This window comes from Cupressus sempervirens, chromosome 3 (genome assembly GCF_028749045.1).
Source record: "Cupressus sempervirens isolate cs-2001-9-10 chromosome 3, ASM2874904v1, whole genome shotgun sequence".
NCBI classification, from domain to species: domain Eukaryota; kingdom Viridiplantae; phylum Streptophyta; class Pinopsida; order Cupressales; family Cupressaceae; genus Cupressus; species Cupressus sempervirens.
Genome location: NC_143120.1, coordinates 1,102,743,844 through 1,102,760,835, shown reverse-complemented (window position 1 = coordinate 1,102,760,835; position 16,992 = coordinate 1,102,743,844). Strand labels below are relative to the sequence as shown.

Here is a 16,992-nt window from a genome sequence, read left to right as displayed (position 1 = left end):
ACTTTAGATTTTTTTTAATAATCTACAAATAGAAATCATTTTGAAGCTTGCAATATGATAGTTTGGATGAATTTTAAGCTTGTGTTGATAACAACCAAGCCCCAAAGCGATGCAAAATAAAGTCTAATAAATTAGAATAACTTAAAGGTATGCAACACTTTGTACTTATCAGTTAAATATATCAACTAGATTTATTTTTATAATGTACAAAGAATCATTTTGAAACTTTCAATATGATACTGTGACGAATATTAAGCTTGTGTTAATAACAACCATGCCCCAAAGTGATGCAAAAACAAAGTCTAATTAATTAGAATAACTTAAAGATGTGCAACACTTTGTACTTATCAATTAAATTATCAACTAGTAAATGACTCTAGATTCTTGAACACATTTTCTTTACATGACATCTATGAACATTCTTAACAATTATCAATTAATTATGTCAACCATTAAATAACCTTGGATTATCCTTAAATATGATCAATTAAATATATCAACCATTAATTCACATTATCCTTCAAATGACATAAGTATATCCTTAAAAATGTGTCTATAATTATCCAATTCAAAAATATTAGCTCATATATAATAAATTTAATTAATTAATGAAATGATTCATCTTGAATAATTAAATTTAAAATTTAATTACGATAAACCAAGTCATCATACATGACCAAACCAATCTAAATGTGTGAATTAATCCATGCTTAACATAAAAATGACTTGATTAATAAATTTTAGATAAAAAATAGTTTTATATTCTACATAACTGAACACCCACAACTAATAGATACATTATGTATATTTGAATTATTTATTTTTTAAAAATCATTTCGATACTACATTTTGTTACTTAACTTGGGAAGAAAAATTGAAATATTATTTATCATTCTATACCAAAACCAAATTGTAATATTGAAAGGAAAATTGAAATCACTGATCATTTGTTATCAAAATTTAATATTGAAACAAAAACTGCAATCCACTCCCTCCACTCCAAAGCAAAAGAGAGGAAAACATTACAACATCATCTAGCAGGTCAAATACTGTCCTGCAAATGATGTGAACTCTTTCTCCTGGTTAGCTTAACTCTACACAGAGTATCATCATAAGAGTCAGGATACACAAAAACCAGAAGGGCCAAAAACGCTCAATCTATATCTACTGTACAGAAGTGTTAGACTTCTCATCAGGCGGCCGCCAAAGCCGCGGTTAGGCCGGGAGTTCTCGCCGGCTGTTTTCTACTACTCCGGGGAACCAGAACGCCGCCGCAACATTGCAACGCATACTTGAGGGATTCCTCCGCTTCCTCTCCCTCTCTCACAATCACAGCCGCCATTTCGAAGCGCAACTCCCTGTGCCTCGGAAAGGCCGCGTCCCGCGCCGCCACTTCGGAGAAAAGAAGCGGCAGGGCGTTAGTGGTGCGCTTGTAAACGCCCAGCCATTTGGCCTGAGCGTAACGGTACTTTCTCCACGGCGGCAGGTGCATTCCCTTCGCCTTCAGCGACCGCTTCGCTGCGTCACACATTATCTTGATGACGTCACGGAGCTTATCCACACTGCCCACCCACAATGTCGGCAACGCTTCTACAAGCGCGCCGTATTCCGCCGTCGGCCGAGCGATCTCGAACTGCGCTCTGAAGTCGACGTCCACAACAACACGGCGACCGTCCCTCTTTTCCGCCGAGTCAGCTTCCACAACGACGTCGATGAACTCGTAGTCGCCTGAAAACCCACCGAAGCGCATCAAAAAAAAGAGAACAGGGTGAATATTCGAACAAAATGAGCACGCAGCGAATATTCGAATAAAAAAATTGGGAATTATGTTTTTTTTTGGAGCGAGAGAGAGAGAGAGACCTGGAGGGTACCCGTTCGATTGCTGCCACCGCGTCTTGCAGACGGCGGCGTTGAATCCTTCGCTACGCAGGCTGCTCATCACGAATCTTCGCAGATGATTCTTTTCCGTGTGGCCGGCCATTCCTAAAGCTTTTGTTACATTTCGAAGAACAGAGTTCTCCAATTTGGCGCCGGATAATAAGATGCCCTGCAAATGTACAGCGGATCAGGAAAGTGGGAAAAAGAAACAGAGGAATCATATAAATATATCCACGCTTCTTTTCAATAATGCAGTAACTATGTACCTCCAGTGTCTGAAAAGGCTGCTCTTTGGAAACAGGAAGCATCGTGTCCTCAGAAGCGTGGCTTTCACAGTCCAGAACCGCACAATCTCCGCCATTTTCGTCCTCTTCGAGAAAGCTGAGGTCGGTGAGAGTGGCGGAGTCGGATTCGACCCCGTGATCACTCCCGCTGGTTACGTAAACCGCCATCGCCTGTGAAGAATCGCCTCCGCAGAGCATTGCTCTAACGGCTTCGTTAAGCGGCGCGGTCACGCGCTTCACTTTGGCAGGCTGATTATAGTTGGCCTCAAGAAACGAATTTGAATTCGAGCCGCCACGGAAATTGTGCTGGTTAAGGTTGCACCTGTTCAAAGAAGAAATATTGTGCCTCCCCAGGCAGTGAGATTCCGCCATGAAAAGTGCAGAGGCAGAGGAAGAGGAAGAGGCTGAGGGGGCTCTGCTTGAAATGTCATTCACGAGTGACATTTTGGGGGCGCTCTGAGTTGGTTAAAAGGTGCAGGGGATATTTAAAGCATGGTGCGCAGAAATATACCTCCACGAACCGAATCTGGGCAAGGCATATGCGGGGAGCTGATTCCTCTGCATAGGAATCCATTGTGGCACTCGATCATGTTGTATCATTAAGAACTCAGATCTGTGTAGTAGATGGATATAGTGGGTAACCTTGTCATACATCTTTATAGAGGAGCTACGTCAATCAATCATTAGGTTATTCATCTTCCATTGATCGTTGACATTATTAAATAGTATTTGAACATCCTTCTATATTTTGTATCTAAAATCTAATAATCTAACATTTTTATTACTAGCAATTGTACCTATAGAAGGTTCAAGGGATACATGATAGGATATTATGAGTTAATATTTTTATTATTAATTTACAATGAATTATATAATTATAGTTATTAGAGTTAAAAAATAATTATAGTAACATGCTACAACAAATAGAACAAACACTATGTGGATGGCTTATAGCTTTGGGGTACAAAAAAGGTTCCATTTGTTGTAATAGGTATGTTATTAATTATGTTTAAAATTTTGTAGTCATATAGTTGTTATAGCTATGACACGTCAATTAAAGGACTCGTGGAAAAAGAAAAATAATAATATAATTTAAAGAAACCACTTGGTCACACTATTCTCATTAGAATATTTTTGGAGTGTAGCTTATGTTTCCTATGGAGTGAGTAAAAGTGAGGATGCACAAGACATTGTACACTGCCAATAAGAGCATTACTTTATATCCTAATGTTCCTTACATTCTTGTTGACACTCATTTGTAACGATATATCAATTGGAAATAATATATCATTGGGTTTGACAATAGTTGCATGATTTCAATTTATTTTCGCAAGAATTATAAGGAATAAATGTCATTCTGAAAATTGGATAAGTTGTGTTGTAGATGTCATGACAATAGAGTCTTCTTCACACACACACATGCACCCCACCATTTTCATACGAGGCATTGGTATCTCCTCACTCATTTTATCATCCTCAAATTTTTTGCACATGTTGGTGCACCTATAACATTGTCATTTGGAATGGTGACACGAGTGCATGAAGATATATAGACATATTATTTTTTTATGGATTTACAATAATTTTAATTTTATTTCATCATTGACATTACAATATTTTTGATTTTATAATCTTGGTTTTAAATGGTTACACCCCTTTAAGTACACACTTATCCTTTCATTGTCAAGTTATCAAATCCAAAGTGCATTATATTTGAAGATATAAACATATTTCAAATAAAAGAGAAAAGTAAAGCCTCCAGTCTATCACAAACAATTGTTCAAAAATTTAAAGTCTTGAAATGTTAATCATTTTTATTGTCTTGTCTTATATGAGATAAGTTTTTTATTGTAAAGTTAAGATAGATTTAAAATCAATGTAAAAATAAATTGAATCATTATATTTTTTAAATAATGAATGGAAATTCAAAAAATAAGATGACAAAGACTCAAATCCACTTTCTATTCCCACTCTCTCTCACCATTCTTTTTATATTTCTATCTCTCCTCATAAAATCTCTCTTCCTACACCTTCCCTGTTTCTTATGTCTCCATCAATCTCTTCATTTTCCTTCCCCCTCTCTTTGTCCCTCTTACAATGTGTGAAGTAGGAATAAAGTCATAAAACACTTGTTTAAATAACCCTTAATCAACAAAGTGAAAATAAATATATTCCTAAAATAAATTTTATTTACCAATATATAGGTTTCAACCATGCATAATTAAAAATCATTTAATAAAACAAGGAAATGCATCATGAGTGTATAATAAGAATGAACCTTACAAGTCCAAGGGAAAAAGCATTGGCAAGAATATTTATGTTTTTAATATAAAAAATAATTTAGGGATATCTATGTATCTCAACTACCACTCTACTTACTTTACCATTACAACACTCATAATTACTTGGCATATGTGTTAGCATAGTCAATATTCTAATAAAATTCTAAGTTCTTGATGTTCTACGTTTTTGGAATTTATAGTCTTTGATTAAATTATGGGAATCACTCACATCAAGATTATTAAAAAATAGTTTATATGTAACTCTCATACTTGTATATACACAATAGTCTATGTCCAAATTAAATGTATAAATATATACAAAAAAAGGATTGAAGAGAGAACAAAAAACTATTCATTATAAAGAAGCCTATGACTCATCATATAGATGGTAAAATCTAGTTCACAATGGCTAATGAACACATACCATACTAAAAAGGAGCAATAATTTAAAATGAAAAAGTGACATTTTTTACTAGGTGCTTAATCTAATGGAACACCAATGGTTGTCAACAAACTCATCCCCTGATCTTGTGAGGTAAATTGAAATTGCTATATTTGAGAGAGAGTTACAAACGTAGTTTTAATCGCCCTCATCTTATTAATATAGAAGAAAAGTTGATGTCTACAATAATAACACTTAATCTTTGGTCTACTATAAACTTTCAACATTTTTATCAGTTTAAAACCACATCATCCATATGTAGGTGGTGACTATAATTCTACAAAAGAACATTCTGAAGTAACAATAATGCCTAAAAGGAATACAGTCCAAATTAAGTATTTTTAAAAAATCCATTCATATTGATTTTGAATTGTCTAGGAAAAAATTATTGGCTGAAAATAAAATCTAAAAGGCCAACATTTTCCTATTGGCTTAGTTATGAAATAAAACTAATATTCTTTTATTCTAAATAAAAATTCCACTGATCAATTCTTTGCATAGCCTTATCAAGTCTATTAGATAAGGCTCATGAATATAAGATAACATGCAACATCAATATCGTCTATATCAAAATAGTGAAGATTTGTAGAACTAAAATATAAAGTGTTCAATTAACATAGGCAACCTAGACTACGCAATCACAATACCGTATTTAAGGGAATACTTTTGTTGGCAATTTGGCTAAGGCAATCAACTAATGTTGTCATTTATGGCAACATGATTTTAGTATGAATAGGGCAAATCATGAAAGTAAAATTAAGGTAGTTGTACTTAGAAAATTGTCTAAATATCATGGAGTCTATCTAGTAGAGCGGATAGAATTTTGATTGGTGAGCTTCACTAGTTTAATATTGGCACACGCATAGTTAGGTATGCAAAGTATAGAGTGTCATGATGACATGGCTAAATGCACAAGATAGTATGAGTAGTATAGATCGATATAAAAATTAATTACCAAATAGATAGTGTACAAGAGATAAGAGCATGACAAAGAAATATGATTTCCTGGTTAAAGAAATATTTTTTTTACGAAATAATTATTTCACTAATTAGGGATGGCATCTTAGATGTCAACCCTAAGTTGGAAAAAGTTTTTTTTTTATTTTTCTAGGCATGTGAAAGCTTGACGACCAACAGAGAAATTTTGTTAAAGTGCAACGTATAAAGTTTTATCATGATATGCGAAGTTATGAAAGGGTTAGATGAAATATGTGAACTTATGTGCAGAATATACACATATTAAATGCAAACTTAATGTGATGCAACATTTTATGTATCTCTCTTTGTCTTAAGACTCCCCCTGAGGGTTTGCCTCTTTAAATATTCATCATGGAGATGATCTTAGGTAATAATCAATGGCTTTGGTTGATCTCTATTGTCGCCTAATACTTCCATTTTTTTGATTGGTTGCATGGGTTGTATAGAGATGTGTGATATGAATCCATCCTTATCTCTTGATATCAAAAATTTGAGATTAAGTTGGCCAAAAATGGTTTACATAAAAGTTTCTACCATTACAAACTTGTATGTCAATGACTTGTTACTTGGAATCAATTGGCTTCTAATGCTAGACCTTGACTATGCTCTTATGTTATTTTCTCATCTCTTGAATCACTCAACACACACTTTCTATTGAACATTAATATTTACTTAGAACCAAATTGACTCGACACATACTGACTGCTCAAAACATACTAGTGCTTGACACTAACTAATATATCACTTGATATGTATTGTCTGCATACTTATACTCAACATGCTCTGATCACTCAGCTTGCACTAATCACTCAACATGTATTATTCACTTGGCCTAAGTAGTGGCTCAGTCACAATGATAATCAACCAACTATGCTAGATGATGACTAAGTATTTTTTTACTAATTTGTCAAAAATCATAATGAGATTAACAATCTCCCCCTTTGACATGAGTGGCAAAAACACTTTGTCATGGCATATAATCTTACTTCATGCATAAGTTAAAAAATGCATAATCTTTGCTCAGTCTCTATGAATCTCAAAATTTTCAAAACTGTTGTCATACCTTATTACTTCCCCTGAGTAAATACTTTAGTCTATTCTATAACTCCCTTTAAGTAGATATCTACCTTGACAGTTCTCAAAATTTATAAAATCTTCAAAATCTTCAAAATCACCATTTTTGACACTTATGTCACTGAGGGTTATACACTTAAAGTATATTTATCCACAAATGGCTTGTGTACTTGTATTATGATTCCCAATGTGTAATCCCAATTGTCGCTAGTGGCATCTGAATATTGAATATGATTTTCTAAATTTGCTTCCATATCAACTACACCTTCTTGTGTAGAAAGGTGAGAATCTTTCTTCATCAATGTTTTTGCAAAGGCTAGTTCTTTCTATAAAACTTCCATGTGTGGGGACATCATGGACTGAATGCAAATCAACTTAGTTGATCTTATGTTTGCATCTTTTTCTTGCAACTCAGAAAGCCTACTCTATGTTAGCAATAATCTCTGAAAATGTAACTAATTGGTGTTAGGAGATGTCTTCAATGAAGATCTAGTAGACTTAAGATAGATCTCCTTGCAAGCTATCAATTTTTTGTCGAGTATCTTGAGAAAAAAGCTCAACATGCATAATTTACTATACAAAGAATGTATGTTATCTAAAACTTTTTTCACACTATCCATCTTAGTCTACAAATCAACCTATCTTAGTTCAATAGCACTAGATATCTTATCCATGACATTAGTGTGAAATATATTCTCAGACCATTCCTATAACTTTACACTAGTCTCTATATCTTCATCTTTTATCCTATCAACTATATGTACAAATTGTTCTATGATAGGTTTATTGGACATTGAATTTGAAGTATCAAAAGTATCAATAAAAGTATTTTAATCTCATGCAAAACTTATTTTTTCTTGTGTTCTCTCATGAGCTTCTCTTGCCTTGATTTTCTTTGTAGGGCCTCCTAGAGTATCTCCATTTCTCCTAGTATGATTTTTTTTGGATTGAACTATGGTATAACAATCACTTGATCCAAACTAACATCCTCTAATCATGTAGTTTCAACACTCTTTTGTGGGCTAGTACTCAACATTGATATCTACAATGGTGTAGCTTGATTACTTGGTACTTGAAGAGTCTGGCTGTTGAGAGATGGTGTAGTCATTAGTAAGGCAACCAGTGTTTGTATTTCTACTTGCTCCTCAATCTCAACAATCATATTATCCTCTTCCTTTTGCTCATCCTCCTTATGATCTTCAATATGTTTTGGTGAGGTGGGTATAGGACTAGCTTCCTTACCCTTATGCTCTTCACTTCCTTCTTTATCAATTACCACAATTTCTAGTATACCTAAGCTTTCTAGATTAGGAAGTCATATAGTTGGTGTATCTACCTCTTTATCTTTCATCTTAATGACATATGTTGGCATTGTAGATGGTTCATTAGTAAACTCATCTTTCTTCTCCTAAACAAGGATAACTTTAGTGGCTATTATTCGCCAATTGGCTAATCTCACTCATCAGGGACCCCAAATTTGGGTAATTTTTTTGTACTTTTGGAATTGGATCCCATACTTAGGCTAATCACCAATAAAAAATATAAAAGTATTTGTATTTTAGTGATGACTTTTCCAATGCAATCAATTTTTTCCACGTGATAAATTATATATATTCACCTATAATTTCCAATTCTTATCTTAATCAATTTTATATTAACCAATGTTTGGTAAAACTTGAAGTTAGGTTACACATTAAGTATGTAGATTTGACATACATGTCTCAATTTTAGAGAGTTTCCATGAAAATTCTTATTTTTTCTCACTTTGGTCCCAAAATACATTTGATTGGGAACATGGGCCTTTACTTTTGGGACTTTCTTTAAAACTTGGTATCCTTTTAAAAGTTTGACCTAGAATAGGATTTAGGCCATTGATTTAGGATCCTCCAATGATCATTAAATAATAGGGATGTTGCCTACATACCACCATTCAATAATCTAGAGGAAAACTATTACAATTAAATTGGGACAAATTTATCCTTCAAGTTTGATAATCAATTAGAATACATAATTTTCATCAATAATGAAAGATTCATCAAGATTTTATAGAATTTTCATACAATTGAAAAAATATCCCCAATAAAATTAAAAAATTTCCTACCCAAAAATATTAATTCACCAATAGAAATTAATTATTTTTCCCTAAACTAATGTTTGATTCACCAATATTTTATAAATTTTTCCAAAGTGGGGTTTTTTAAAGTTATCCCTAATCCAAAACCTTATCTTGTGATTGATCATGCAATTCTTTCTCATTGACTTCTTCAACACGTGGGGGCACAATAGATGTATCTTGGTGTTCTTGTTTCTCTGTAGATGCAATCTTAGTCTTTTGAGATTCATCAATCCTTACCAATATAGACTTTTTGCATGGAATAGTTGTATTAGTGCACTCTTGTTGCAGTTTCTTAATATCATCATCACTTAGTGGATTTACATTATGTGTGTTGTTATCAATGATGTCCTCAATAGTGATAGAGTCCTAGTGAATCTATTTCTCTTCCCACAGAAGACTGGTGTCTGGCATATCAACATCTATAGCCTCTTGTGTGTCATCATTTTCTATGTCTTTCTTCTCTTCTACTGTATCTTCCTTCTCTTCTATTGTCTTTTCTTTCTCTTCAATTGTCTTTGTAGACAACCCATGGATTGTTTTCCAAAGTAGTGTACTCTAGGTTACCACCTCTTCAACTTGTTTCCTCAAAATATGAAAAGCTCTATATTTAGGAGAAAATCTCCCTTTATACTTCTCTAAAACCTTCTTAATCATCTGCTTATCAAGAGAAGACATAACTTGAAGCTAAAGTAACCTCTCTAATCTATTTTTAAGTTTGCATGTTGTATTTCCATTTTTTTCTCAACTTTCTCATATGAATTTTTAGGTAACAAGTTAGCAATCTCTAAAGGAGTAGTCTTAAAAGTAGCCAAAATATCATAAATAGCTTCTTCAATGTTATTCTTATCTCCTTTATCTAACTTATCAAAATCAATATGTGGAAATCTAGATAAATCTGCATTATTCTTTACATTCTCACATAGATTATCTATATCAAATGAGGGATTGTGGCTTACCACTTTGAATTGAGTAATGTCATCTAATTATATCCCCTCTTCATTTGATTCATCTTAAGGTTTGTACTGCCTCCTTGGTTTCTTTGTAGGTTGGTTCAGCTCTCCAGTATCATCCTTTCTTTTGGTTTTAGTTGATTGTGCTTCTTTTGCTTGTGCAACAATAGCCCTTGTACTTGACCTTGTCAAAGGTGCAGCTAGATTTTGTTCTTTCTTATTTTCCAACTTCTTTGGCTTTTGTACTTTCTTCTATTGTGCCTTCCTCTTCCTTCTAGTTTCCTTACGTTCTTCCTCATCTTCCTCTTCATCATCTGAACCTTTATCCTCACCTAGTCCCTAAGTCAACTATATAGGTCCTTAACCTTCATCATCTTCTTCTTCTTCATAACCAAAATTATCTTTCAATTTCTTCATCAATTTCTTCTTCTTCCTATCAATGGTGCGAATTTGGAAGTTGATAGTGATTTTGGCCTTAGCTTCTTCATAGTTTCCAAATACCTTAGCATTCTTGTCAATCTCTTCTACCAATAATGTAGTGATGGTTGTAGATGCTTCATCAACATTCACCTCATAAGATAAATGTTTTAGTCATCTAACCCTTGGAATAAGCACTTGAACTTATGTGTAGTCAACATCTACCAGGAAAAAAAAATCATTGTAATGTTGCTCCACTAGACACATAGGAATCCTTGATCTTTCCTTCATAAACTTCTTAAAATCTTCAAACTAGCTAGTCATAACTGAATCAAAATTCTCTCCTAGTTGACTAATGAATTCATCTATTTGTTGTGTAACTAACTGACTAGTCTTCCATACTACTTTTCCAAATGTAGGAAAGTGTTTTGCACATAGATGAACATACAAACAATAAGTGAACCAAACTTACATGAAGATTTATTTTCTTTCCTAATAGCTTCTAGGTTTTCTAATAGTTGTTGAAGTTGTAGCTCAGCTAGGTCATAGTTGTTATCTCTCTTGACAATTTTCTAACCTAGGTCAACTACACTACACTACACTCTATTGAGTCAAATAGATTGGTAGAAGTTGTGTGCTATCACACGCACTAAAAATGTAATAATAGGGTCTATGATTATATCAATTGATATTCCCCTCTTGTTCCATACTGCTCCTATAAACTTCACAATTACTTCCTTGGCATCACTCCTTATGGTATTGGTTCTATCTAGGGTAGGTTACCATATTACCCTATGTGTGATTCTCTTTGAGATATTGATAGGACCATCTTCCAAACATAGTTGGTTTTTATGAATTTAGTTCAACTTGATCTTAATCTACTCTGTTAGTGAGCCTCTAAAAGGACATTATTTTGAGATCCTCTTTATCTTGTTTTTAGACAATTATCTTACAAAAAGTATTATGACTATATGGTTTTAAGTGAAGGAAATTATGCTTTTATGAATATGTTATCTATATGTTAAGACATGAAGTTGAAGAATAGATAGTTCAAATATGCTATATTTTCTTGAATCTGTGGACTTCTATGGTATAATAAAAAAATGTTACATGTTAATAAATCTTTCCTCATCCACGCTATATTTGGGTAGGTTCCTTCCACAACCATATGATTTGTAAAGAATGATAGTTTGAACATTATAACTTTTCTAACATTGATGATGAAATGAATATATGTACATGGAAGTTGTATGCATTTAATGTTTTATAGGTACTTTCCATGCATATTCAAAGTTAGTATTTTAGTGCTAAGTCAAATCTAACCAGATTGCTGAATCACCATAATGAGAAAAAGATTGTGTGATTTATATTATGGTAGTGCAAAAATATAGCTCCGTCAACTTGCTATATTCTTGGAGTTAATCATGGTTAATGATATTTTTTTTGTAAACTTTATGAACCTATAATTGATCCGCATTGATGGAGTGATTGTAGAAGTAGGAAGTTGTTGTAGTTTCCCTTTAAATAATACTCGTTGTAGCTTTGTAAGAAGTTTTAAGTTTTAAAGGAGAGAGAATAGATTGATTTTCATAACAACAACGTGTGATCTTGTTTTCAATCAAATGTAATCTCTTGCCACAAATGAATAGAATACAAAGTTCAAGTTTTCATCTTCTATCCTAATTGTCTTTTCTATTCACTCATCCAAGGAGGCCTACTTGGTGAGTGAACTGTTCTGTTAGAATAGGTTTCATTTCCTTGTTTATTTATTTGCAAGGTAGAATTATGATGTTCCTGTAGCCATTGGTAATAGAATCAGTAGATTTTTCCTGCAACATAGGTGCATAAATAGATTTACTATTTTCAACATTACTTTAAGCTCTAAGATAAGATCTTGTTTTAGTTGTAATGACTTAAAGAGGAATCAAAGCATATACTTTGCAACCACCCTCTCAAGCTTATGCTCCTGGGTTGAAAAACCAAAATGAAGTTAGTATGTTATTCTTAGGAAAATACATGATTCTATCTAATCACAGAGTCACTATGAAAGGAAGGTATTAAGCTAACTAACCATTTTTTGTGCCATTTTTGGGGAGGGTGTCATTCTAATTCAACCCTGAAGTCATTATGTTAGCTTAGATTTTGCATTATTTTACATGCATAGAAAAGGAGACCTCCTTGGGAAATTTCTTCCCTATAATATTCAAGAAGACATTTTTAATCCTAAACTTAAAGAACCTCATAGCAAGAATGAAGAAGAACCTTTTGAAAATCCATTTGTTGCTACTCAAGAATGAATAGCCTCATCCTCTAATGAATCCGTGCATTTGAATGATCTCTTTGTTGAACTTGAATACCAAGATAATTGACTTTCCCTTGTTATCTATTAACCACTACCACCAATACCTCCTAGAGGAATGGCCCAACCTCAACCTACATTTCCTTTTTCTATCCCTCCTTAGCAAGGTAACCAAAATTTGAAGAACATACTTGTTGTTGAGTTTTATAGCCTAATTACTGAAGACCTTGAAACCTTTCTCTTTGAGTTTAAGTTATGACTATATAGCTAATGCCCACAAACTGAAGATGTTTCCTTCTACCCTAAAAGAAGCTTCTCTGATATGGTTCATGGGGTTGAATGCCAATGTTGTAGTAGATTGGCCTACAATGAGAAACTTATTTCTCACAAAGTATAAGGAATACTACAAGGGTCAAGATTTGAAAGGGGATGACAATTTCAAAATGTCCCAAAAGGGTGATGAAACCTTGGAGATTATGTTTCTTAGTTCATGTTCAACCTACAATGTAATACACATCATCAATTGAATGAGGAACCAAAGAAACATCTTTTTTCTGAGAGGTGTGAATGATGGAAGCATTAAAGCTATAGATCTTATGGCAAGAGGAGATATCACTCAAAATACTTGAACTAATATATAGAACATATGCTTGAATTATTATAGAGCTACTATGAAGAAAGGTAGGGGACTTAGAGATCCACCACATAAGTCCAATGGTAGTTCAATAGTATGCAAGATGGAATTATCCAATTTTCTATCAAATTTCAAGCAAGACATCATTAATGATTTTAGCAAGTTAGCTAAACACCATGCAAGATAGAAGGTAGAAAGATAAAGCTGATACTATGTTGATTGAATACTATCCACATTATAGGGAAAAGAAAAGGAACTGTAGATGTAAGTCTATTGCAAGTGTGGAGACACAACCAATGTCTACTGAGTTCAAAGCCATTGATGAAAATGAAGAGGTGCTTTATGTTGCTCAATGAAGGCCATGGGCTCAAAGAAAAGGTATGCCACAAGATCCTCTTCAAAGTTATAGTAATAATAATCAATAGCAAAAAATTTAGAGTACTAGTTTTAGTGGAAATAATAGTTGGCAACAACCCCACCAAGGTTGGTAGCAACCTCAATAGGGTTGGAAACAACCTCAAAAAGGTTGGCAAAAAACTCAAAATTGGAATACCCAACCTAGCTAGAAAAATCTATCACCACCACCTCAACAACAAGCTTTAATGCCTCCTCCTATAGCCACTAATACTCCTCCCAAGAAGACCCAACTACTAGTTCAGTTGAATACTAATCCAAACAATACTAAACAATAGGCTCAACAATAAAGGTATGTTATCTTAGTGAATGCTATTCACTTAAGGTTAGGCACCACCCTTCCTGTACCTCAAAAGCCTGTAATAACTGAAGTTGAACATCCTTTGACTGAGCATACAAATGAGTTAAATCAATAGATCTCTCCTATAGCCAAAGAACCTCCATTTCCCCATAAGTTGATTGAATAAAGCCGACTCGTAGAAAACCATGTACTCATTGATTTTCTTAATTAGCTAAAGCAGATGATAGTAAAAATACCATTACTGGATGCTATTAAGGAAGTCCTTGTCCATGCTAAAGCTATGAAAGAAGCATGCATTAAAAAAAACTAGGAAGGAAGAGAAAAGATCCCAAAACCATTCATGTCCTTGGAAAATTGTCTGATTAATGCTGGAGAAATTTACTATACCTAAATATTTTGACCCTATGATTTTGGATACAATTTTTCAATTGTGTGTTGTCTTTGATGTTACACAAATTTTATATCAGCTATCAGATAGAGTCTACCGAGCTCAGTTGGTCAGCAAAGAAAATTTCAGAGTCTACTGAGCATTCCTAAAAAATACTCTATGGAAATAGTTTCTACTGAGCTCACTTGAGCATCGAAGGTTTCTATGGTAGAAGTTAGTTTCTACCAACCTCACAAGGTTAGTGAATAAAAGTCAATGTTTACCGAGTTCACTCAGTCTCCAAAGGATTTTGCAAAGTTTGCAGTGTTCACCAAGCTTTAGTGCATTAACATTGGAAATTATTTCTGGAGCAATGTCTACTGAGCAGGGTCAGCCAATGAAGGATTTCATTATTTTAGGAAATAAAGTTTAATTGTTTCATATAATAATTGTAGCCGACTGATGTAATGATTATTGGTAATTGTAACTTGTAAATGAGCCAACTTGACAATTTGTCAGGTATAAATAATAGGTCAAGTTGTGAATTCAAAAGTGTAATAAGAAAGCATGCAAATGTATTGATTGTATGAAGAGGAAAGTGTGAGCAAATTTTGAAGAAGGATTAGATATCCTTGAGGAATAGCAAAGTTGTATTTGATCAGAGAGGATCTAGTGAAGCAAAACTAAGATTTGTATCAGCAATCTAGTTGCATCTCATTTAGGTCAACTCATTGTTACTTTCTCACCATTGTAGTAGTGATTTCCAAATCTCTTAATAGAGTTCGTCTAATAGCCATTTTGTAAATCCTCTAAAAAGGTGATAGTTCTATTAAATTTTTCTAAAGTCCTCTAGCAAGGCCACTCATAGCAGGGTGATTAAATCCTTTAACAAGGTCACACCTAATAGTGTGTTTTGTAACCATTAACAGGGTTGGCTCCTAACAAGGCTCACTTCAGAAGAGTAAAAATCAATAGCTAGTTACTTGGCAGTTTTTTCCATATTAGGTTTCCATGTTAAATCTAGTGTCTTATGTGTTCATGTTATTTCTTCATGCATGCATGTTAATAACTGTGAATGCCTAAAGTTCTGTTAAAGTTAACACATACTACATCTATCGAGTTACAACATTTTTTGTGTGGCTACTAAGTGACAACAGTAACTAGTTTTTAAGACATCAAAGGGATCTATGAATTTGTTTTTTAAGGAACTAATTTAGCCCCCTCTCAGTTACTCCATCTATATTTCTAACAAGTGGTATTAGATCTTTTGGTGCTTGCAGGAAGGATTTTAAGGATCTAAGCTAAAGATCAAGATGTCTTACAAGAGGGAAATTCCAAGGCTTAACAAGGATAACTTTTCAGCATGACAAGGTCTTGTGAGACTCCATCTAGCTTCCATTGGAGATATAGGATTGAAATATCTTGATGAAGCATATGTAACTCTTGTTGGTACATTATCTATTAATGACATTACTAAGAAGAAGACTCATAAAACCATGATGATAGATATTGCATCTACCCTAAGCTATGAAGAATTTGATGATATCAAGGACTACAAAACTGCCTTTGAAATGTGGAACAAGCTGAAGGAAATCTATGGAGGTGATGATAATGTGAGGAGAGCCAAAGAAAAAAGTCTAAGAAGAAAATTTAATCATATGACAATGAGAGAGGATGAGAATATTGCCAAATATGTTGAAAGAGTCAAAGAAAGTGTTAGTGCAATCAAAGCTTTTGGAGGAGATATCAAAGAGGAAACAGTTGTAAGTAAAGTTCTTAGAACATTGCTTCCTATTTATGCAATTAGAGTTTCTGCAATTTAGGAAAGAAGATGTGAAGCAAATCATAAGATAAATTTAGAGGCCATAGTAGGAAGATTGATTGCATTTGAGCTAGATAACTAAGACAACTATGTTCTAGCTTCCAAGAACATTGAATCAACATTTGAAGCCAAGCTTTCAATCAAAGAAAAGGGAAAGAAGATAAAGGATTCTCAGTCAAAAAGTGAAGAAGAATCATAACAAATTTTTGACAGTGATCTTGAGGTGGTTGAAGTTCTACTTGCAAGGAAATATTCTAGAGGCAAAGGAAAATATAAAGGTAAGGTTACTCTAATCTATTTTTCATGTGAAAAAAATGTTCATATTGCTGCTAGGTGCCCAAACAAGTAAAACAAGGATGAGAAGAAAGGTCACAAGTGCAATGGCAAGAAAGATTTCAAACCATTCAAGGATAAAGGTAAGAAAATATGCTTCATGGCTAAAGATTCTAAGGATTCTAATAATAGTGAAGATGAAATTGTTTACATTGCTATGAAAGATGAATCTGATAATGATGAGGGAGATAAGATGGCACTTATCTCTCATGTGAGAAAAAATGATACATGTATTATAGACACTGGTTGCTCTCATCATATGACTAGTGACAAAACAAGGTTTGAAGATTTTGAAGACTATGATGGTGGTAGTGTGAGGTTTGGTAATAATTAACCTTGTTGCATAAAAGGAAGAGGAAGAATCTCACTAACCAAAGAGCTTGTATGTGATAATACCTATT

General features: G+C 33.6%; 1 protein-coding gene across 1 annotated transcript; it reads right to left on the bottom strand.

The window, feature by feature from the left end:
- Positions 1-918: 918 nt before the first annotated feature.
- Positions 919-2,746, bottom strand: LOC149570643 (uncharacterized). Its single transcript, XM_089817938.1, has 3 exons — positions 2,145-2,746; positions 1,861-2,047; positions 919-1,728 (listed from the first exon to the last, which is right to left on the bottom strand). The coding sequence occupies exons 1-3, from the start codon at positions 2,604-2,606 to the stop codon at positions 1,193-1,195; spliced, it is 1,185 nt and encodes a 394-aa protein (XP_089674064.1). The 5' UTR covers positions 2,607-2,746; the 3' UTR covers positions 919-1,192.
- Between the last annotated feature and the right edge of the window lie 14,246 nt (positions 2,747-16,992).